General features: G+C 46.2%; 1 protein-coding gene across 3 annotated transcripts in view; it reads left to right on the plus strand.

The window, feature by feature from the left end:
• cdh13 (cadherin 13, H-cadherin (heart)) overlaps positions 1-25313 on the plus strand; it is a 1232244-nt gene that overhangs the window by 167734 nt on the left and 1039197 nt on the right. For all 3 annotated transcript variants that reach the window (XM_085991762.1, XM_085991760.1, XM_085991761.1), the window contains exon 2: positions 14156-14267. In XM_085991762.1, coding sequence (XP_085847888.1) covers positions 14156-14267 — 112 coding nt within the window. The remainder of the gene's footprint in view (positions 1-14155; positions 14268-25313) is intronic.

Raw genomic sequence — 25313 nt, forward strand, 5'->3', positions numbered from 1 at the left:
CCTCCTTGGAAGACCCTCCCCGCTTGGCCTGAGCGCTTCCCCAACAGAGGCATCTGCCAGCAGCATGGGAAACATTTATTTCCTTTCACCATGGACCTCAGATTCAGATGAAGAGCAGCCACAGCAGCAGCAGAACCAAGCAGCTCAACAGTAGCAGGAGCCCCGACCTCCTGCTCACCCATCTAATGCTGCACAGGGCAGAAGCGCCAGCGCATGGAAGCACGTCATGCAAGGAATGCACTCATCCTGGCCAGATTTGCATAGGTTGCCCATTGTGACACATGTGCTTGGCTCCTTAACACAATGGACATGACTGGCTGGCCTCCTTTCACTCTGACCACCAACCTGACCACACAAGTGTCGCGGAGCCCGCAATGTGGCGCTGCCTAAGCCAAAATAACAGATGCCATCATGCCAACAGTTTGCCATCACCTAATTTTAATATATTCCCACAGGGATGGCATTTCATCAATAAACAGAATCAATCACCCAATCTGCACACAGATCTGCAGGTTATATCCCTTGCGAGCTGGACCGACACAGCCTTGGTTTCTTTGGGAGACCTCTTCCTCCCAGATGAGGGGAAGAGCACCTCCCTACTAACTCTCGCCCCCTCAACCAGCATACCCAGCGCCTCATCCGAGAACCTCGGGGAAACCCTTGCCTTGGAGCTGGCCATTCTTCAAGGAGATAACAGCTTGGAGGTGGTGCACCATCAACCATAAACCAGTGGAATGAACCAAGGCAGCAAGCAGCCCTTAAATGAAGCTGGATAAGTGATGTCAGCAGAGGCGACTTCCAGTCCCAAAACACTAATTGGCCCAGGGGAACCCACACCTCTGAAATCAGCTGGCCAATTAGGGGAAAATTGCAAATTTTTCCCACCTCTCAGTGGAGGCGGGTTTGGAACCTACCCAAACCGCAACACGCCTCCATTGGGAAACTCACCCCCAGTGTGTTTATCTGGTCATGATGGGCCGTGCCCACCGATTTTGTGACTTTTAGCAGCTGTGGGCCTTTCTGGGTCATTCAGCTCCAGGTTGAGTCCTGGGGCATTGAGAGATGCTGAATGGGGAGCACGCCCAAGTCTCGCTCTAATTTTGTCAACCAGACGCGTGGGCCCGATCACTTTCATCCGGCTCAGCCCCTCCCCGCACAGACCGACAGGCTAACGGGGATAGTTCCCCCCGAGTCTCCTCCCACGAACCTTGACCGATGAGACGGGAGCGCTCCCCCCTTCTGAAGCTCAGTCTCTCCCGGGGCTCTGACATCTTGTCTGGCTCTTTGCCTCCCGCCCTTCTCCTCGTGCGCTGTTCACTTCCGGACACACCTCCCCCCCCGGCTCGAGCTCGCTGCTCCTCCAATCACAGCTGCACTTTTTCCCACTCTCTCTCCAGCCGCTCATGCTTCTGCCCTTTGTAAAGTCTGTGGGTTGTATAGCGAAGTAATACACAGACTACAAGAGTAACTTAAACAGGACTTTACTATTCGAAGGTCAGGGCGAATCTGCCCAATAAATTCTGCCACAGCACTTATATACCGGTGTGGTCACCGTCGGTATTACAGTATACAGCAGCCAGGATAAAGTAGTGCCACACCTAAAATAGTTCTCTTAAAGGTGGACGGTTACATACAATAGTTCTCTTAAAGGTAGAACAGTTACATACACTACAATCCTCCCTTTTTAGCTTACAACATACTTATTCCCCATTAACATAACATCATAACATATCCAACTTCATGTTACAACAGTTCACAGAGGTAGTCTCTGCGGAAACAGTTCACAGATTCAGTCTCTGCGGGAAACAGTTCACAGATTCAGTCTCTGATCTTCTTGACTCGGTCCGGACCACGCCTCCGTGGTGTAGTCGGGTCACCTTGCTAGAGGGACTCATCCCATAGTCCTTCCCTAGACTTAACAGCTTTACTTCCATCACTTCTGAACCAGCATTGCTGACTTTTTAAAACAAACAAAAAACAGTTGGATTGCCTTGGGAAATTTTCCTACTTTCCAACTGATTTGGCTCCGTTCGGGGGACCACGTGTGTGATCGGGTAGAGGTAATAATGGTTCAGATGGTTATCATCTTCTGCTTCGTCTTTTCCTGTTTTGCTTCTTGGAGACTCTCGGGGCTCCATTGTCAGCTGCCAGCTGTAACGCCACCATCTCCCTATGTTCCTTAGACTTTAAGTAATTCATCCTGATTTCGGCACTTTGGGAGTTCTCGGCACAAGCTGGGCAGACCAGGTCCTCGTAATATTCAGTGTCACTCAACAGATCATGGTAATATTCGGTGTCGTCCTGAGCTAGGCCCGCGAGAGGGTCTTCTATTTCCTCCTTACCCAGCTGGACGTTAGCCGACTTTTGTTCCAAGTCCCGACATCTGTCCTGAAGAGACTTCATCATGCGTTCAGATTCATCCCGCTTTTTCTGGGCTTCCTGCAAGTCTTTTACTAATGACCGCATTTGTGATTTCAATACTTCAACTTCATTCGGAGATTGATTGATCGGACTATTCAATCCCTCTACTGAAGTAGCTGTTTCAGTCTTCTGTTGTTCTACATTGCCGTGCGTCAGCGTACTTTTGGCATCCAAGGGCTGTTCTGCTGCAGACTTCTCAGTCTGGGTTGCCACCTCAGCTCTTCCAATGACTTTTGAGAGCTCCCTTCCCTTTGAAGATTGAGGCTCGTATTTAAGTTTTTCCCATTTTAGAGTTTTATCCCTCAGCATATGAATGAGTTGGCTGACTGTTAACTCTTCTGCCATCATCCCTTTTCCATTAACTACAGGGCTGTTTATAACCTTGCCCTGGAGGAGTTGGCTGACTGTTAACTCTTCTGTCCTCATCCCTTTTCCATTAGCTGCAGGGCTGTTTAGAACCTTGTCCTGGGGCTCCTTTGCTGCTTCTACTTCGCCATCATCCGCAGCCCCCATCATTCGAATTTCCACAAATGAATCGTCCGGTGATGCTGCACCCAACTTCAGTAGGAGCTCGGAAGTCATGTCGACCAACTCAGCTTTTTCTGCCTGCAACCTGCTAACCAGCGCCTTCAGTTGTGGCACATCTTGTTCCACCGGATTGGAGCACGCCCCTTCAGAAGCCGAATCAGCTTTGATTCGTTTGGCCTCCTCGTGCAGACGGTTTGTGTGCTCCTGCTCCCTTTTCTTCCCCAGCTGCTTCTGTTGTCTTTCCAGATTCTCCCATTCGGTATCATAGAACTTTTTCATTGCTTTCATCTCTTGCTCGAGACGGCAATTCAATTGTTCTAATTGCTGTCGTAATCTGAAATAAGTTTGCGTTCGAGCTCGATGTTCCTCAGTAATATATATGTCTGTAACTTGAACAGACTCAGAATTCTCTGTCAAGCTATGTTGTTGTTGTTCAGAGGAATTCTGTTCTGAAACTTTGTTCTCCTCTGGAGCATAAGCCTTTAGGCCCACATTCATTCTACCAACCTTAGTCAGCAAGTTCATTTTAGACTTGTCTTTCATGCTTGGGCTGGTCTTATCGTCATCCGTTTCAGAGTCTGAGCTGATTGTCTGCCCCGAGTCCTCACTCGTTATTGCTTTGAGGTAGTGCCATTCCATGTCTATTTTCTTGATCCACTCCCATCCTAGAAGTGGTGGTCCTCCCTCAGGTAGTACGTATAAGTCCATTCCGGGGTGTTCTTTGCCCCTGTCTCTCACCTTGACTCTTATCTTTCCCATGGGGTATACTTTATGCCCCGTGTATGTCTGCAATACGAACTTGGTATCTCTCAAGGGTATATGTGAGAATAGCCGGTTGTAATCCCTTCGATTTATGACTGATAGGGCTGATCCAGTGTCCAATTCCATTCTCACTTGGACTCCGGCTATTTTTAGCATGACCCAGATAGTTTGTAGGTCAGCTTCCTTGCTCACATTATGAATTCTCAGACTACCCAGTTCCTGGCCGTTTGGGTCTGAATCCGAATTCTGTTCATCTGAACTCTTCTCAACCACCTTGTGTACTTTGTTGTACTTTTCCTGTGATGGCTTTTTTTTTTGGTTGTTGGTCTTCTTCCCTGACCGGCATACTTTGGCTATGTGACCCAGTTTGCCACATTTCCTACAGTCCTGGTTTTTAAACCAGCATTGGTTCTGGTCGTGTGTTGTCTTCCCACAACGATAACATTTAGTTGCACCCGAAGTAATTTGATCCACACTGAGGACCGCTGCCTTCAGCTGCATTTCCGCAGTTCCTTTCGCTGCGGCTTCGTGTGATGCTGCAATAAGGACAGCCCTATCCAGTGTAAGGTCGTTCTCTTCGAGCAGTCGCTTTTGCGTTCCTTCCTTCGACAACCCGCACATGAACTTGTCTCGCAATGCCTCTGTCAGATTTCCTCCAAACTGGCAGTATTTCGCTAGCCTACGCAGTTCGACCAAGTATTCCGCGTTGCTTTCCTCTTTCCGTTGCGTTCTCGCATAAAATTTGAATCGTTCCGCCAACATCAGCGGTGTGAGGTTTAAGTAATCCTTCAGAACAGCAACAATATTATCGAAGGTTTGATCCGCCGGTTTAACTGGTGCTAGAAGATGCTTCAATAGCCCGTATGTCTTCGCCCCCATCGAGTTTAGCAAGGTTATAGCTTTATCATCATCCTCTATTTTATTGGCCTCACAATATATCTCAATGCGTTCTACATACGTGGCCCAATCTTCTACCTCGGAATCGAAATCGTTGATGTTACCACGCTTAGGCATCTTCACCTCCCTGATAAACAACAACGAAATATTTCTTTAACTCTTTTATTTATTTATTTATTTATTTATTTTTCAAGATGGCGGTTTCCCCGCGCTTATCTTCTTTCCCCGCCCCTTTCAAAATGGCGGTTCCCGCTTCTGTCTTTTTCTCCGCCTACTGGCGGTTTCCCGCGCTTCTCTTCTTTCCCCGCCCACTTTCAAGATGGCGGTTCCCGCTTTTCTTCCCCTGGCGGGAGGGGTAAGCTTTTCCCTCGGGCGACGGCCGCTGGCTTCGGCTTCAGCGCGTTCCCTTCTCTCGGCCGGGCAACCGGCTCTGGGTACAACCCGTTGACGGCGAACGGTCTCAGCCGCTGGCTGAATCTCGCTCAGTCTCCCTCGCTTGGGCTCTGTCTCTCCGGTGCTGGGTACAACCCGTTGACGGCGAACAGTTTCAGCCGGTGGGCTGGATCTCGCTCAGTCTTCCTCGGGCTCTGTCTCTCCCGCTCGCGCGGCGCTCGCTCTCTCTCGGGCTCTGTCTCTCCCGTTCGCGCGGCTCTCGCTCGGGCTCTGTCTCTCCCGCTCGCGCGGCTCTCAATCGCGCCTCCCAGCCCTCTCGCAGTCCGGTGCTTCCCTCCCCGGCTGCGGCTGAGTTCTCCGCGATTTATTTATTTTATCTCTTCCCGCGCCTTACGATCCCGGTCGCAGCGCTTCGTGGCCTCGGTCACTGTCCGACCTTTTTCACCCAATCGCTCCTCCCAGCCTCTCGCAGTCCGGTGCTTCCTCCCCGGCTGCGGCTGCGTTCTCCGCGGTTTATTTATTTTTATCTCTTCCCGCGCCTTACGATCCGGTCGCAGCGCTTTGTGGCCTCAGTCACTGTCTGGCCTTTTTCACCCCAATCGCGCCTCCCAGCTTCTCGCAGTCCGGTGCTTTCCTCCCCGGCTGTGGCTGAGTTCTCCGTGGCTTATTTATGTTTATATCTTCCCGCGCCTTACGATCCCGGTCGCAGCGCCTTGTGGTCGCGGTATTTGTCCGGCCTTTTTCGCCGTCGCGGTCTAGTCGTCTCACGACGCTCCCCAGCCCGCTTGTACCGCGGCTTCTGCTCCATGCTGCCCCAATCTCAGCGCCTCTGGGCCCGACTTCTGTCCGGCTCCTTTCCCCCTCGACCGTGGTCGATTGCACCGCCCTTATCCTCCGTTTATTTGTTTCTATTTTCCCTTTACTCACAGTCACCGTGGCCGACTTGCTTCTCGTGTTGATCGGCTCACTCACCACCGTGGCGGAAGGGACAATCCGTGCCTGTTGCTGATGGAAGACTTCGTGTTTGAAATCTTCCTCCTTTCTTGGTCTGCAGACTCGAGTTTTCTCTCAGCAAAACAACGAGGGCGGGTGCCTCTTTTCGAAGCTCGTTTACTTCTTCAGAAGTATTGTTGCCGCAGGGTAAGATCGAACTCGTCGCCAGTGTAAAGTCTGTGGGTTGTATAGCGAAGTAATACACAGACTACAAGAGTAACTTAAACAGGACTTTACTATTCGAAGGTCAGGGCGAATCTGCCCAATAAATTCTGCTACAGCACTTACATACCGGTGTGGTCACCGTCGGTATTACAGTATACAGCAGCCAGGATAAAGTAGTGCCACACCTAAAATAGTTCTCTTAAAGGTGGACGGTTACATACAATAGTTCTCTTAAAGGTAGAACAGTTACATACACTACACCCTTGGGTTTTGATGCTCAGCCCCTCCACCCGCTCGAGCTCGCTGTTGTGCGCAGCCTGTGTATTTCAGCACACGGAACAGTCCAGATTGTTGCGCGGCTGCACATGCGCGCATCTTAGAGGGAACATCGACACCACTTCTATTTTTTTAAATTGGGTCACATTTGTACTCTTAGCAAAATGAACAAAGAAACACAAATGGTTAGAGGTATTGTATCAGCTTCTTTCTTAGATTACACGCTTTGGGATTTTTAGTCACAGGCCTTGCGTTATGCAAGGATGTGTGCCAGACGTATTCTGGTGGTTGATATTTGGTGGTTTATAATTCCACTAGCTGGGGAGCCCCGCGTTGCGAGGGCAATTTTGAGGCGCTTGGTCTCCCTGCCCCTGTGTGTCCCCCCTCTCCCTGTCATGTCCTCTCCCTCTCCCTGTCATGTCCTATCCCTCCCCTCCCCTCCCCTCCCCTCCTCTCCCTCCCCTCCCCTCCTCTCCCTCCCTCCCCTCCCCTGTCTCCCTCCCTCCCTACCCTCCCCCACCCCCTCGCCCCCACTCTCCCACTCAATTCTGTCCCCCTCTCCGGCCCCTCCCCCTGCCTAGCAGAAGTTCCTCTTCCTAAAACCATCTTTGTCCTTTATTAGCATTTATTATAAACTCTTTAACTTGTTTTGGTGGAGAATTTAAATTTAACTGGTGTGATATCACCTGGCACTTCATTCTGTTCCGATCTCTAAATTTGCGCTGATAAATCTGCTAAAATTGGCAAACACTTGATTAAAATATTTGAAACCCTTTTTCTTACCAATTTCCGCCCCTCTGTTTCTCTCCAGCCACTGGCTGCTTGTTTTGGGTAAAATCCAACTGGCACCGATTACACGCTTGTACTTCAGCAAAGTGGTCATTATTCATGTGTGAACCTTGAGGTGGGCGCTGGCAGACTATTGCACCACACAGGGCATCATAGCAGGGCCTGATCCTGTTCTCATTAGACATTCACACTTCCGATGGATGGTTGTTGGATGGCAATCAGGAATGATGAATCCTTGGATGACTTCTTTTCCCTACCCTAATTAAAGAGCGCAAAGGCCTACTGCATTGTATCTGTCACCATCCCTGGGTATGATCAGCCAACTCAGCACAGCCTGGGGTGGAATCTGGGACTCTTCTACTCTGTACATCTCAGCGGCTCACTTGCTATGTGAAGGAATAGCCATGATTCAGAGAAATACACGATACCATGAACAGAATTCTAATATTATTAATAAAAGACATACTGGGTTTAAAAGACACAAGTCTCAGCAGAAAGGCTGTAAACAGAAATACAGGCTTCTGAGAAAAGATCAGTTGATAACAAAGTTTTAAACAAGCTTTGAAATGGGAATTAGTTAAATATACTAAAACAATGAAAGATTGAAGCAAACCATTGGTGGTTCTGAAAGGTCTATGGTTTGCAACAAACACAATGAAAGACACAGTTTAAAGTGTGAAAAACTAACAAGTAAAACAGAAATACAAACATTAAAAGAGGCATGTGCCTTTGAAAACATGACATCTGTTAAGTCTGTGAATTATTTAGTTAATTAAGACACAGACTAATGAGTAACAATAAAAACAGGTCTTTACTGGTTGGAGGTAGGGACTATACTGAATACAAGATTACTGCACAGTGCTTATATACCGGTGTGTTCACCCCCGGTATTACGTCTACAGCAGCCTGAGAAAGTAGTACATCTCTTAAGGTGGAACAGGCTTAAGCTCTCTTAAGGTGGAACAGGTTACATACACAACACTCCTCCCTTCTTAGCTTTATAGTCATCCCCCCATTTAACCTAACGTAATAACAGATATACATATATAACTTCATGTTTAACGTAACATAATAACATATATACATATATAACTTCATGTCAAAACAGATCACAGATTCAGTCTCTGCGGAAAACAGTTCACAGATTCAATCTCTGTGGTGTAGTCGGTTCACGTTACTCATTCAATAGTCCTTTCATGGATTTAACAGCTTGAACTTCCGAACTGATTTGGCTCCGTTCGGAGGGACCACGTGTGTGATCTGGTAGAGGTGATAATGGTTCAGATGGGTCATCTTCTGTTTCGACTTTTCCTTTTCTGCTTCTTGGATCCTCTCTGGGCTCCACTGTCAGCTGCCAGCTGCATGCAAAGTTTCTCCTTCTCTTCCTCCTTTTTCAGTAGTAGCGCCACCATCTCCCGGTGTTTCTTAGACTTTTTGTGATTCATCATGGTTTCTGCACTTTGGGAGTTTTCATCACAAGCTGGGCAGACCAGGTCACTATAATATTCAGTGTCACTCAATAGGTCATGGTAATATTCGGTGTCGTCCTGATCTAGGCCAGCGAGAGGGTCTTCTATTTCCTCCATACCCAGCTGGGCGTTAGCCACCTTTTGTTCCAAGTCCAGACATCTTTCCTGAAGAGACTTCTTCATGCGTACCTCTTCATCCAGCTTTTTCTGGGCTTTCAGCAAGTCGTTTACTAATGACCTCATTTGAGATTTTACTACTTCAACTTCTTTTGGAGATTGATTGATCGGACTATTCAATCCCTCTACCGGAGCAGCTGTTTCAGCGGTCTGTTGTTCTACGTTGACGTGAGTCAGCGTACTTTTGGCATCCAAGGGCTGCTCTGTTGCAGTCATCTCAGTCTGTGTTGCCACCTCAGCTCTTCCAATAACCTTTGAGAGCTCCGAACCCCTTTCGTTTGAATATTGAAGTTCGTGTTCAAGTTTTTCCCATTTCAGAGTCCTGTCCTTCAGCATATGCAGGAGTTGGCTGACCGTTAACTCCTCTGACATCAGACGTTTTGTGTGCTCCTGCTCCATTTTCTCCATCAGCTGCTTCTGTTGTCTTTCCAGATTCTCCAACTCTATATCAAAGAACTCTTTCGCTGCATTCAACTCTTGCTCACAACGGCGAAGCATTTGTTCTAATTGCTGTTGTAGTTTGAAATGGAGTTGAGTTCGAGCCCGGTGTCCCTCAGAAATGGGCACATCAGTAGACTTGCCAGACTCAGAATCCACAGTTAAACTATGTTGTTGTTGCTCAGTGGAATTCTGTGCTGAAACTTTGTCTTTTGCACCTGAGTTGGGCTTACCATCATCCGTTCCAGAGTCTGGGCCGACTATCTTCACCGAGTTCTCACTCGTTATTGTTTGTAGGAAATGCCAGTCCATATTCATTTTCCTAATCCACTCCCGTCCTAGTAGTGGAGGACCTCCTTCAGATATCACATATAAGTCCATTATTTGACTGTCTTCACCCTTGTGGACCACTGCAACCTCTATTTTCCTGATGGGGTACACTCTTTGCCCCGTGTATGTTTTCAATATAATCCCCGTATCCTGTAGGGGAATATGTTGGAATAACTTTCCGTAATCTTTCTTATTTATGACCGTCAATGCCGATCCAGTGTCCAATTCCAGTTTTACTTGGACTCCTTCTATCTGAAGAGTGACCCAAATTGTCTGGAGGTCTGCACCCTTACCAGCGTTGAGTACTCTTAAGCTAGCCAGTTCATTACAGCTTGCGTCTGAATCGGACTCCTGTTCGGTCACCTTGTGTACCTTTGCGTATTTTCCTTGCGGTGACTTCTTGTTGCTGGTCTTCTTCCCTGACCTGCATACTCTAGCTATGTGTCCAAGCCTACCACAAGTTCTACATTCTTGGTTTTTAAACCAACACTGGTTCTGATCATGCGTTGTCTTTCCACAATGATAACATTTGCCAGAACTCACACCCAATTTGTGTGCACTGAGCTCCGGTGACCGTAGCTGCATTACTGCCGTGCCTCTCGCTGCGGCTTCGTGTGCTGCTGCCATAGTGACCGCCTTCTCAAGCGTCAGCTCATTCTCCTCGAGCAGTCGCTTTTGTGTATCCTGTTTAAATAAACCACACACAAATTTGTCTTGTAGTGCATCTGTCAGTCCCGTTCCAAACTGGCAATATTTCGCTAATTTACGCAATTCCAGCAAATATTCAGCATTGCTTTCATGCTGTAGCTGCCTTCTGTCGTAAAATTTAAATCATTCCGCTAGCATCAGCGGCGTGGGGTTTAGATGATCTTTCAGGACAGTAACAATCTCATTGAACGTCTTATCCGCCGGTTCATCTGGTGATAACAGGTGTTTCAATTGCCCGTATGTCTTCGCACCCATTAAATTTAATAATGTTAGAGCTTTGTCTTGGTCACGAATTTTATTGGCCTTACAATAATTTTTTACTCTTTCAACATATATGGCCCAATCTTCGAGGTCACTATCAAAGGTGCTAATATTCCCGTGTTTAGGCATTGTAGATTTGCAATTTCTCAGATTTTCTTTTCTTTACTTGTTATCAAAGATGGCGGCTTCCCGCTCTTGCCGTCGTCCTCCGCCCACAAAATGGCGGTTTTCCCGCGCTTGGCGGTCTTCAGCCGTCCCCCGATGCCGTCTCCCTTCAGCCCCGAGTGCGGCCCTTATCTTCGCCGCGATCGCCCGAGTGCGGCCCTTATCAGCGGATGCGATCGATGGCCCGGCTGTGCCTCGCACTTGAAAGCGGCCCGGCCCTTATCAGTGCTTGCGATCGATGGCCCGGCTGCGCCTCGCACTCCAAAGCCCTTATCTCCCGATCGCGATCGATGGCCCGCGCTGTGCACCGCGGCTCTTGCGCCTTCAATTTCTGCAGCCGCTGCCCTTTCAGCCCGAGTGCGGCCCTTATCGGTGGTTGCGATCGATGGCCCGGCTGCGCCCCTCACTTCAAAGCGGCCCGGCCCTTATCTGCCGATCGCTATCGCCCTGTACCTGTCTTCCCCAGCCCTGTCTTCTACTCCGGTTCACAAGCTGATGGAGGCTTGAGGGTCCTAATGCCTGTCGCTTCCAGTGGGGTGGTGTGGTTTGAAACCTCTCTTCAACCGCCGTGGAATAACTGCCGCAGGGTAAGAACCTGACTCGTCGCCAGTGTTAAGTCTGTGAATTATTTAGTTAATTAAGACACAGACTAATGAGTAACAATAAAAACAGGTCTTTACTGGTTGGAGGTAGGGACTATACTGAATACAAGATTACTGCACAGTGCTTATATACCGGTGTGTTCACCCCCGGTATTACGTCTACAGCAGCCTGAGAAAGTAGTACATTTCTTAAGGTGGAACAGGCTTAAGCTCTCTTAAGGTGGAACAGGTTACATACGCAACAACATCAAGTAAAGAAACCTGCTGGTCAAATAGTTTTATGTTAAACTTGGATGACAGGAAACACGATTAAATATGCAACCAATTGAGATAGCTAGAAAACAAGTAAACACACAGTTAAAGTGGTTTTGATTTACATATAGTAAAAACCATACCAACAAAACTTTGAAGATATAACTTCAATAGATGACACCAAGCAATTGCATTGTGTTTGTATTAAACTTGAAGCAGAACGGAGTCAAAATGTCTGCAAAAAGCAGTTAAGCCAATATTAAGAAATTGATGAAGAATCTTCGGTAAGAATGACATCAAACAAAAACCATAGCTGTCATTGTTTTTATGATAGTTTTTGGAACACCTAAAAGTAGAGAAATAATTATGCATGCAATAGTTGAATTGATAGTAACATAGAAAGCATTCAAACAGAGGGATCAATAAAGACAATTAGCTGACATCAGCAGAGAACATCAAAGAAGAAACCAATGCCAAAAGGATATAAAAATAAGACCTTTTTAACAGAACGTCAGCACACGCTGAATGGGCAGGGTGTTTCTCAATGTTCCAGAGGCATCTCTGTAAGGTTTTAACTATGAGTCTTGGGTATATCAAAGTGATTGGTTTTTGGTGGAGGTTCTGGATTTAGAAATAAGAAATGTTCTGGATTTAGAAATAAATAAGAAATAAGAAATATAACGAAGTAAAGATTTGAGAATAAGGATCTCTGAGAAATAAATGTAAGCTAATTGTATTTTGAATTGTTAATGTTGCGACTGATTCAGCAGATGTTAACTGAATGCCGGCTCTTAAATAAAACTATATATTTTTAGAATTGTCTCAAAGAGTGAATCTGTATAGACTCGCGAACCCACAAATTCTGTACACTCTTATGTAAGGAGTTGCAGAAATCTGGGGGATATTCCGGACCCTCATAATATCCGGAAGGTTACAGTTTAGTTCAACTTATTAAAAGTACTATCCGGAGGACGGTAACATCTTTAGGTGTTCCTTTCCTTTAGGGAGCGATAGCCTGAACCTTTAGACCCATTTAAGCGTCTTATGGAATTCGGCTATCTTTAACTTAAGTTGAGAGTGAACGCCTGGGGAATACGCCTGATCTGGGATGGCCCAAAAGGGCTAGGACTGTAATTATCCCTTCAGCTAAAGCTCATTAAGTCATTGGAGAAGCCCCCATAATTGAAATTCTTTAGTAAAATGGGTGCATTTTTTAAATCATCTGTACTGTGCAGGCTGAGTATGTCTGTGGCACAGTGGCTTCTGGATAAACAACCCACTTATGTGCAGCAGCCACTTGAGGGCTTGGTTTCTGTAATTCAGAAGTTCCTATTGTGTATCTATATTTCATATTTGGATGAAAAGTTGCAATTGAGATGTTAACCTACCTTTCTCCTACAGATCCTGCTCACACTTTTCTATTATTAGTTAAGATTTTCAACATTTGTGTTTTTTTATTACATACTAATCATAACGCTCTCTTTCTGTTCTCTCTGTATTTTTTTTATATATATGTATGTGTGTATATATATATATATATATATATATGTGTGTGTGTGTGTGTGTGTGTGTGTGATATAAGCTTAAGATGCCTGTGGTTAAGGATGTCACTTTGATAGGATTTGTAGAACTGAAATCATACTCCAGCCATGACATAGATTATCTGAGTTCATAGTCTATTCACAACCAAACAGCATTGCCGTTGCTATTACTTACAATGTATTTGTTGTGTTACCATACTGAAGTTAAGGCTGCATGACTTACTTCACAAATCTCAGCTTGTTCTGGTGTCCTTTTCAATTTTCTTGTAAGTAATCTAAAGCAATTTTGCAAGAAAATGGCTTTGCTCATCGTAAATAATGATGCCTTTCATTGCTGTGCAACTCAGCAGCGACTTATCTATTTACATACACCAGACTTATTTTTATGACATTGCCCCAGTTCTTTTCCCCCTTCTTGTTTTAAGGATGCCTCCTTTGTCAAACAGATGGTGAAAAAGGGTGGCACTCAACCCACAAGAGTTCCATGGGTACCATCAATACCATCCTTTGCTTCCCTCTGCTCCTGAGTCCAGATGATCTGACTGAGACTGGCAAACTTGCCTGAGTGTAATGTTTAGACCAGGGTTTAATATGGGATCTCCAAGTTAGAAATCTGAGTAATATAGTTATTGAAATGTTTGCCACTGTTATCACTTTTTATTAATATTGTGAGGGAAAGGAAAGGCGTGGATAAGTGATCAGTTCATGGGATCTGTGACCTCTGGAAAATGATATCTTTATGTATGATAGAATTATTTTAAACCATGTTTAGATTAATAAACACAGTTTAAAAAAAAAGTTATTACACTTTATGAGTTTAGATCAAAGAGGCTATTGAACATGATCAGTGAAATTCAAAGCTGAAGGATTTTTGATAACTTGGAATCAACTTGGTTGAACTGAAACATTGCCTGAAATATATGGTTAATTTTGTGAACAATACAGATGATTGTAGCAGTCATTTTTTCCCAAATCTCTCTATTCCTAGGTGCTGCTACAAGCATATGCGGTTAATTTGGACTGCACACCTGGATTCCAGGAGAAGAACTATCGAGTCCTACAGTCCTCAGATTATAAAAAGGACCAGTTCATTCTGAAAGGTAAGAGCTTTCCCTGTTTAGCTCATCAGGAGACATAACCCCAAGATGCAGCCTGACACAATAATAACAAAGATGGATATCTCAAATTTGACGTTGGCTTGGTTTCATCACCTTTTCCTTAAATTTCTTCTGCACACATGGTGTAATCTATTCCTTCTGATCTATGAGAAGTGCTCTCTTCCCCTTGGTGCTCTTCCAAATGCTTAAATTCCACACAGCAAGCCATATAGCTACAGGAAACTTTCGATTTACCGGCACCTAAATAACCGGAAATCTCGGTTAACCGGCAAATTTCAGGAGTAGGTTCAGGTAAGTTTTATTACTTGCCTTCTTCGATCTGTTGCTGTGCAAGGGTGTGGCTGCAGCTGTTGCTAAACTACAGAGACGCTTGGAACTTGTGGCCATTGTTCTGAATCTAGCAACAGGGTTTGTTGCTTTATACGGAGCTCTCAGCTCCGTATCTTTTACTATAGTGTTCGGTTATCCGGAATTTTTGATGAACCGGCACCACGTCGGTCCCTTCGGTGCCGGATAAAAAAAAGTTTCCTGTATTTCTAGTATAGCCTAGCAAGGTTTGGTTTTCTAGCCTTCGATGAACTTATAGTATGCACAGTTCCAACCATAGGGCCAAACCAATCTAATCTCTTTTTTGATTGTGGAAACAGTCTGGGTTGTACCCAGTTCTGACTGTATCTGATTTCTGTCTTGGTAATTCTGTCTTGCTGCTTAATCCAAAATATCTAGCATTGACATAGATGGCCAAAGATGGGAGTGTATTTCCGCTTTGGGTGCAATCGGCAATCTGGGCGCAAATTGCGCTCAAAATTGCGCTAGTTTTCCAAATTGATTTTATGGTTCAAGTTTCCACTCAAGCTTATTTGCATAATCACAAATGTAAAATCTTTCATGCACCAGCACAATTGGGCAGCATTTTAGAATGTAATTATTTTTCTTGTTGCATTGCTTGATATATTTAAGAGTGGTAACTTGTGGTGCAGTTTTTTAATACATCTGAAAATGGGTTTATCACAAAATATAAGCATTATTAATAATAGTGTCTAATCCACCACCCATAACCCGATTTTAAATAACTGATAATGACTTTAAAAATCTATACAGGTCCATTTACTTGTTTCATTGGTATACAATAGTCAGTTTCCTAGTAAATTTTTTAAAAATGTAGTATTTAAAAGCTTTCAAAAGGTCTCTATTAGTGCCCTTGCGCCTAAAACAAAATGGCTTAATTTTAAGAGCCTCCTCGAAGGCCCGCAAACAGGCACAATTAGCTGAAACGCACCATGGTGATTAATTCGATCTCGGGGCATGGCCAGTTGTGTAGACGGGGCCGGCTTCCAGTGCGATGTTTTTTAAACCAGCTCAAAAGATCATGGAACTTGATTTGCACTGGACGTAACTTGCGCTTGAAATTCCTTGATCTTTTGCGCTGGTTTGGCCGCTTTTGGGCGAATTGTGCTGGAAATACCAGTGCAACCGAGCGGAAATTCTGCCCCAAACAGACCTCTTCTTTTCTTCTGCCTGTGTCAGCTTCCAGCACACTGCTGTATATATTGGTGAGGAAATCACCGCCCATGTAAGTTGTTTTATTTTGGTCTACAGAGAGATGCTGCACTGTTTCCCTCATGGAATGCTTTACTTGATACTCTGTGCTCTAGCCCGTATTCTGGTGCTGTAATCTGCAACAACACATGAAACAAAATCCAGCCCCATCATGGTGTCAGAACCAGCTGCTATCTCAAGGATACCTTCATTTTCTATTGTGATTTCTTCTTGTTGAGCACTTTATTTTGCACGAATCGTTCTCTCTTTATTGTTGATGAATGACCAACCATTTGCTTTAGAGCTATATGTAGATGTACTGAGTTAAAATCAAAAGTCATGTACAATTATCAGTCTTGAATATTAAGGGAATCAAGGGGTGTGGGGATAGTGCAGGAGCATTGCCTACCCAAGACTCATGTCATAGAGAATCAACATTCCAAATATTTAGAAAAGGTTGTGTATTATGTAGCATAGCAACCACTGGCTCCATGTTAGTGAATTGAAAATAGATTGCAATTTTAAATCTAATATACTGGGTTGGTAATGGAAATGAAGACCTCATTTTAAATTGAATGCAGGAAAATTTCAGTATCGCCCCATTTGGGGCGCCATTATCGGCCATGCGCAAAGTTTAGCACCTGGCGCTAATTATCGCCTCCGACAGCAAACTTGGCTTTTATCGCCCCTGGAGGTGATTGAAGCGCTAAATCAGGCGCTTCACACCTGTCTTAAGGCACAAAGGCTGAGGAGCGAGGCATTACATCAGAGCGCTGGCGAAGCAAGGAAGGGCAAATCAAAATGAACCTGCAAAGTGCTGCTCAGTACTCAAAACTCCTTCACACGGCATTGAATCTCTCCAGAAGTCTCTCTCTCTCTCTCTCAGAATTCATGGTGCAAAAATGTCACCGAAAAAGAAAGGCAGGAAGTGGTCGCCTTTAAATAGCGCTCCCTCAGTCCCTTTCTGACCAGAAAACGCTCCCCTCAACCTGCCGTTGTTAGCGGCAGGCGGTAAGGCAGGGGGCGCCACTCAATATCCGGTCCGGGGCGCTAACAGGGCATTGCGCACTCGACTGATGTCACAATCTGCCGGCGCAGGAGATTGTGGCGGTAGTGTTTAGCGCCGCCGCAAAATGTCTAGTTAATTTTGTGAGCGGCGCAAACATCGCCGCGCCCGGCCTCTAGTTGCTTTGCGCCCCAATTGGCGCCCTCTTAAGGTGCTAATGGGAGGCGCAAACAACTGAATTTTTCCCCCAATGGGCTGTAAATGATTTAAAAAGAACTTGAGTCAGAGAGTCTTCTCTAGGACTATTCTTCTGATGCCTTGTAGTTATAGAAGCATGAGGTACTTTTACTAAATTCCCTCAATATGCATTAGAAACCTAGAATTTATGAACCTATGGTCCTTCAAATTTCACTGTTTATGGCAACTTATTAGAACAATGAGGAGTAATTGTAATCAGCAAGGCAGCATTAGACATGGTAGTAGAAAAATATTCTTGTTGAGTGAATGTACCACATCAAATGCTATGAAGCCTCACTCTCCTCTGCCAAAACCGTCCATTACTTCAGGATCATCCTGGAGAGCAAAGGTGACTTTGGACTTCTTTTCTTCAAAACCAGCTGTCTCCTTACATTCTTCACTCCTGCCCTCTCCGTCCTCACCTCCAACAACAATTGTGAGGAACTAGCTCATGGACTTTTCTGGTCATGAAGATTGAGACCTCTGCTGCTTCATCCATTTCCCCTGCCCTGAACCTGCGTCTTTCTCTAGTTTCTCTCTTGTTTCCCCTCATGCCCTCTCCAAGCTCATCTTGTCCATGAGACCCACCTCCTGCTCCACTGACCCCACTGAACTGCTGACCACCCAACTTCCCTTCCTGGATCCCATGCTAGCTGACATCACAAATGGTTCCCTCTCCTCGGGCACTGATCTCCTTCCTAACAAAATAGCTGTCATCACTCCCACTCCTTAAAAATATGACCCACAACCCCTCTATCCTTGCAAATCACTGCTCCATCTCTGACCTCCCATTCCTCTCCAAAGTTCTCGAACATGTCGTTTCCTCGCAAATCCATGCCCATCCTTCCTCCCACAACTCCATGTTTTAATCTTTCCAAACAGCTTCTTCCAGCGCATTGAAACGGCCCCAGTTACAAATGACATCCACTGTGACTGTGGCCGTGTTACATTATTTGTTCTCATACTTCTCGTCTTCTTTGCAACCTTTGATTCCTGTTCCTCCTGGCAAAGTTTTTTTAAAAATCTTTCTTTTAGGTGACGGTTACTGCTTAGGCGGTAATGACCATTGAAGAAGGGAGCCTGCTTTGCTCGTCGCTCACCAATTTAGTGCAGCGATCCTGAAACAGGCGTTAGGCCCATCATTTACATGTAAGGGGCCTAACACCCATTTCAGGCGGGTATCATTGGTGTCAATATGGCGGCGCCTGTACCTCGGGCCCTGGTGGGACGTGGGATGTTGCTCCCTGAAATTGGCCCTTGTTGTCCCCGTTTTACGCCTGCAAAAATGGACACAATGGGTTCAATTTCTACTCCAATATGTTCTGTGTTGCTTATCTAGCAGTGAAGACAACACAGCAAACAAGGTATGATGTGTTAGAGGCTGGGTGGCTGGAATTTTCACTGTCTGATGCTCTGGCAGCGGGTGAGACCTGGAGTGCATGGGGAACCTGTAAGTTTGTCAGTGGCTTTTTACGAAGCCACTGCATTTGCATCTGACTTCCAGGTTTCTCGACCAATTAACACGAGCGGGCGTGATGATGTCATGCATGATTCTATTCCAGCTCAACTATTTAAAGGGACACGGCGAAGATGAATATTGAAGGATTGTCCAGGTGGGGGAACAGAGGCAGAAACTGCATTAATGGAGTCCCAACAGGGCAAGGCTGCACCTCGCTTAAGTGATGCCTCCCTAGAGCTGATGCTGCATTCTGTAAGGGCCCACAGGGAGAGTCTCTTCCCATGCCAACTCCACCACATCACTCCTCATACATACCTTGCAGGTGCACCAATTCCTATCGGCCCAGGGACCTAAAGCGCAACTTCAGCATTCTGATTGCTTGCTCGATGGCAGTTCTTGTGGTCATATAGCTTTGATTGTACCTCTCCTGGGCTTCATTGTTTGGCCTCCTAACGGGTGTCATCAGCCATGACTTCAGGGGATAGCCCTTGTCTCCAACGAGCCAGACGATAACTCTGCTTCAATGTCCGAAGAACTCTGGGAGGGTAGACTGGCGCAGGATGAAAGCATCATAGCAGCTGCCTGGGAATCTTGCAAAACCTGCATGATGATCTTTTTGTGGTTGCATACGAGCTGAACATTGATGGAGTGGAAGCCCTTGCGGTTGATGAAGACTCCAGACTGATCTGGGGGCACTTTGATTGCCACGTGTACAATCGATGATTCCCTGGACCTATGGGAAGCCAGCCAGAGCCGCAAAGCCGAGCGTCTGCTCATTCTCATCTGTTGCAAAGTGCACATAATTGCCGGCCCTGACAAACATGGCATTGGTCACCTGAATGATGCATTTGTGGGCAGCAGATTGCGAGATCCCGCAGATATCTCCTGCAGATCCCTGGAAGTAGCCAGAGGCAAAGAAATTGAGGGCAGTGGGAACTTTGACAGCCACTGGCAAAGCGTGCCCACCAGTTCCTCTTGGCAGGAGGTCTTCTTCCAGGAAGCTGCAAATGTCTGCGACCACCTGGTGAGATACGCTGAGCCTCCTGAGGCACTGGTGTTCAGTCATGTCCAGGAAGCTGATCCTCTGCCTATATACCCTGTGTTGGGGGCATCGCGTAGAATCATAATGGCACAGAAGGAGGCCATTCGGCCCATCAAGTCCATGCCGGCTCTCTGTAAATCAATCCAGTCAGTGCCATTCCCCCGCTCTATCCCCGTAGCCCTGCAAGTTTATTTCCCTCAAGTGCCTATCCAGTCTCCCCATGAAAACGTTGAGTATCTCCACTTCCACCACTTCTGTCAGCAGTGAGTTCCAGGTCCTCACCACTCGCTGCGTAAAAAGGTTTTTCCTCACTTCCCTCCTGTATCTCTTGCCCAAAACCTTAAATCTGTGTCCCCTAGTTCTTGTACCATCAACTAGTGGGAACAGCCTTTCCCTGTCTAGCCTATCCAAACCCGTCATAATCTTGTACACCTCTATCAAATCACCCCTCAACCTCCTTTGCACTAATGAAACCAAATCCAGCTTCTCCAACCTGCCCTCGTAGCTAAGATTTCCCCATTTACCATTCTGGTAAATCTGGTAAATCCCCTCTGCATCCTCTCAAGTGCCTTCACATCCTTCCTAAAGTGTGGTGACCAGAGCTGGACGCAATACTCCAGTTGTGGCCTAACCAGCGCTTTATAAAGGTTCAGCATAACTTCTCTATTTTTGTACTCAATACCTCTATTTATGAAGCCCGAGCTCCCATATGCTTTGTTAATCCTCTCTCAATATGTCCCGCCACCTTCAGGGACCTATTCACATTAACTCCCAGGTCCCTCTGTCCCTGCACACTCTTTAAAACTATGCCATTAAGTGTATATTGCCTCTCCCTGTTCCTTCTGCCAAAATGCATCACCTCACACTTCTCTGTATTAAATTCCATCTGCTACTTGTCTGCCCATTCTGCTAGCCTTTCTATGTCCTGTTGCAGTCGATTGGTGTCATCCTCACTGTTTGCCATACCCCCAAGTTTGGTGTCATCAGCAAATTTAGAAATTCTACTCTGTAGTCCAATATCCAGGTAATTTATTTGTATGAAAAAAAGCAGTGGTCCCAGCACTGACCCTTGGGGAACACCAGTGTCTACCATCCTCCAGTCTGAAAAACAGCCATTTACCACAACTCATTGTTTTCTGTTCTTAAGCCAATTCCTTATCCAAGCTGCCACTGACCCACCTATTCCATGAGCCTCAATTTTGTTAACCAGCCTTCTATGTGGTACTTTGTCAAACCCCTTCCTAAAATCCATGTAGCCAACATCCATTGCTTTCCCTTCATCAATCCTCCTTGTTACTTCATCAAAAAAATTCAATTAGATTAGTCAAACACGATCTGCCTTTCATAAATCTCTGTTGGCTCTCCTTAATTAGCTTAAACCTCTCCAAGTGCCCTTTAATTTTTTCCTTGATTATTGTTTCTAAAACTTTACCCACGACTGATGTTAAACTGACCGGCCTGTAGTTACTAGGATTGTCCTTCCACCCTTTCTTGAACAATGCTGTCACATTTGCCACTTTCCAATCCTCAGGCACCTCCCCCGCATCTAGGGAAGATTGGAAAATTATGGCAAGCCCTTCCGCTATCTCCTCCCCCAATTCCCTTAGCAACCTGGGATGCAAGCCATCTGGACCAGGTGACTTATCCACTCTAAGCATACCCAGCCTTTCTAGTACATCCTGTCTATCAATTTTCACCCCTTCCATTGCTTCTACCTTTTGCACTTCCACCTCATTCCCCAGCACCAGATCCAGCAATGCCTCCTTCGTAGTTGGCCGAGAACAAGGAAAGTCTCCTGAACACATTTCAGAAATTCCTCCCCCTCCTTTCCCTTTACCCTAGCATTATCCCATTGTGTATTCCCTTGCCTTGTTAGTCCTTCCAAAATGCATCACCTTACACTTTTCAGGGTTAAATTCCATTTGCCACTGTTTTGCCCATCTAACCAACCCATCTATATCGTCCTGTAGCCTGAGGCTTCTTACCTCGCTATTTACCACTCCACCAATTTTTGTGTCATCTGCGAACTTACTAATCATACCTCCTACATTCATATCTAAATCATTAATGTACACTGCAAACAGCAAGGGACCCAGCACCGATCCTTGCAGTACACCACTGGACACAGGCTTCCAGTCACAAAAACAACCTTCGACCATCACCATCACCCTCTGCCTCATGCCACTAAGCCAATTTTGGATCCAATGTGCCAAATTGCCCTGGATCCCATGGGCTCTTACCTTCTTGACCAGTCTCCCATGCGGGACTTTGTCAAAAGCCTTACTGAAGTCCATGTGGACTACACCAACTGCACTACCCTCATCCACACACCTAGTCACCCCCTCGAAAAATTCAATGAAATTGGTTAGACTTCATCTCCCCCTGAGAAAGCCATGCTGACTATCCTTGATTAATCCTTGCCTCTCGAAGTGGAGACTAATTTTGTCCCTCAGAATTTTTTCCAATAATTTCCCTACCACTGATGTGCAGTCAGCTGCACAGGAGGGGAGGATAAAAAGTGGGAGAGCAATAGAGATAGGGAATTCTATCGTAAGGGGAACAGATAGATGTTTCTGTGGCCGCAGACATGACTCCAGGATGGTATGTTGCCTCCCTGGTGCCAGGATCAAGGATGTCACTGAAGGGCTGCAGGGCATTCTGAATGGGGAGGGCGAACAGTTAGAGGTCGTGGTTCACATTGGTACCAATGACATGGGTAGAAAGAGGGATGAGTTCCTGCAACAAGAATTTAGGGAGCTAGGTAGCAGATTAAAAAGCAGGACCTCAAAGGTTGTAATCTCTGGATTACTCCCGGTGGCACGTGCTAGTGAGCATAGGAATAGGAGTATAGAGCAGATGAATGCGTGGCTAAAGAGTTGGTGCAGGAGGGAGGGCTTTAGTTTCCTGGATCACTGGGTCTGCTTCTGGGGAAGGTGGGACCTGTACAAGTTGGACGGTTTGCACCTGAACCGGAACGGGACCAACATCCTTGCGGGAAGGTTTGCTAGTACTGTTGGGGGTGGTTTAAACTAACTTGGCAGGGGGATGGGATACAGAGTGGAGCTATAGTAGGGGGTGATGCACAGCCAAATATAGAGGAAAAACAAGTCAGCCTGGAAGGCAGAGCAAATATGTAATGGCACAAGGGAGTATGGCAAGGCTGGATGGCAATTATTTTAATGCAAGGAGTCTTGCAAGTAAGGCAGATGAATTGAAGGTGTTGATGAACACATGGGAGTATGATATTGTTGCTATCACAGAGACATGGTTGAGGGAGGGGCAGCACTGGCAGCTCAATATTCCAGAGTATAGAATCTTCAGGCGAGACAGAGGGGGGTGTAAATGAGGAGAGGGGGCCCCATAATAATCAAGGAGCCAATTACTGCTGTAAGGAGGGATGATATCTTAGCAGGCTCCTCTAATGAGGCCATATGGGTAGAACTTAAAAGCAAAAAGGGGGCAAGCACTTTGCTGGGAGTGTACTATAGGCCCCCAAACATTCAGGGGGAGATAGAGGAACAGATATGTAGGCAAATCTCAGATATAGGGTAATAATAGTAGTGGATTTCAACTTCCTCAATATTAACTGGGATAGTCAGAGTGTGAAAGGCTTAGAGGGTGCGGAATTCTTAAAGTGCATCCAGGAGAGCTTTTTGAGCCAGCATGTAGAAAGTCCTACAAGAGAGGGGGCGGTACTGGACCTAATTCTAGGGAATGTAGCCGGGCAAGTGGTAGAAGTGTCAGTAGGAGAGCATTTTGGTGACAGTGACTTCAGTGAAATTTAAGGTAGTCATGGAAAAGGACAAAGATGGACTGGAAATAAAGGTTCTAAATTGGGGGAAGGCCGATTTTAATATGATAAGGCAGGATCTGGCCAAAGTGGATTGGGATAAGCTACTTGTAGGAAAATCCACATCAGAGCAGTGGGAGTCTTTCAGAAAGGAAATAGAGAGAGTACAATGCCAACATGTTCCCGTAAAGGCCAAGGGTGGGACCAACAAGCCCAGGGAACCCTGGATGTCAAGGGATGTACAAGAATGGATTAGGAAAAAAAGGGAGGCTTTTGGCTGATACAAAGGACTAAAAACAGTGGAAGCCCTAGAGGAGTATAGAAAGTGCAGGGGGGTACTTAAAAAAGCAATTAGGAGAGCGAAGAGGGGGCATGAAAAAACACTGGTAGGCAAAATAAAGGAAAATCCAAAGGTGTTTTATAAGTATATTAAGGGCAAGAGGATAACCAGGGAAAGAGTAGGGCCCATTCGGGACCAAAGTGGCAATCTGTCTATAGAGCCGGAAGATGTGGGTGAGGTTTTAAATGAATATTTTGCATCTGTGTTCACTATGGAGAAGGACGATATAGGCATAGAAATCAGGCAGGGGGCTTGTGATATACTTGAACAAATTTGTATTGAGAGGGAGGAGGTACTAGCGGTTATAACGGGCTTAAAAGTGGATACATCCCCAGGCCCAGACGAGTTGTATCCCAGGCTGCTGTGTGAGGCAAGGGAGGAGATTGCAGGGGCTCTGACACAAATTGGACTGGAGGACAGCTAACGTAGTACCATTATTCAAGAAGGGTAGTAGGGATAAACCAGGGAATTACAGGCCAGTGAATGTAAACCCCTTTTTGAATTTTTCGTAGTCTTTCTTGGTCTGCTCCTATCTAATATGGTACTACTTCTGCCTCTGGTACTACTTTCTTCTCTAGTACTTTCCAGCACACTCACTCTTTTATGCACCTTATTCCTCTTTTCTGCTCCTATATGCTGGTGCCCATCCCCTTGCCAAGCTAGTTTAAACCCTCCCCAACAGCACTAGCAAACCTCCCCGTTAGAATATTGGTCTCGCCTTTGTTGAGGTGTAACCCATCCGGCTTGTACAGGTCCCACCTTCCCCAGAAACGGTCCCAATGCCTCAGGAATCTAAAGCCCTCCCTCCTGCACCATTTCGCCAGCCATGCATTCATCTGTTCTATCCTCCTATTTCTGTACTCACTAGCATGTGGCACCGGGAGTAACCCAGAGATTACTGCCTTTGCGGTCCTGCTTTTTAATCTCTTTCCTAGCTTCCTCATCCCTCTTTCTGCCTATGTTGTTGATACCGATATGGACAACGAACTCTGGCTGTTCACCCTCCCCCCTCAGAGAGTCTTCCAGCCGCTCAGTGACATCCTTGACCCTTGCACCAGGGAGGCAACATACCATCCTGGAGTCACGTCTGCATCCACAGAAATGCCTATCTGTTCCCCTAACCAATGAATCCCCTATCACTATTGCTCTTCCACTCTCCTTCCTCCCCCACCTGTGCAGCTGAGCCACCCGCAGTGCTGTGGCCTTGGCTCTGGCTGCTCTCCCCAGAGGAGCCATCACCCCCACCAGTTTCCAGAACTGTGAACCAGTTAGCGAGTGAGATGCACTCTGGGGATTCCTGCCCTACCTGCCTGGTGGTCCTCCTCTGTCTGGTGGTCATCCATTCCCTCTCTGCCTGCATATTCTGAGGCTGCAGGGTGACCACTTCTAGAAACGTGCTTTCCAAGTATTTCTCAGCCTCGCGGATGCACTGTAGTGACTCCAGCTGCCGCTCAAGCTCCAAAATCCGGAGCTCGAGTTGCTGCAGTTGGCGACACTTCCTGCACACGTGGTCGTCCAGGCTGCAAGAATCGTCCAGGATTTCCCACGTGGCACAGGATGTGCAGATTGAGCCATGCCTCTATTTACCAGACTATGGAAGTAATTTAGCAGAAAT

The sequence above is a fragment of the Somniosus microcephalus genome, chromosome 6, assembly GCF_052327205.1.
Source record: "Somniosus microcephalus isolate GS21.2 chromosome 6, FLI_Smic_1.0, whole genome shotgun sequence".
Classification (NCBI taxonomy): Eukaryota; Metazoa; Chordata; class Chondrichthyes; order Squaliformes; family Somniosidae; genus Somniosus; species Somniosus microcephalus.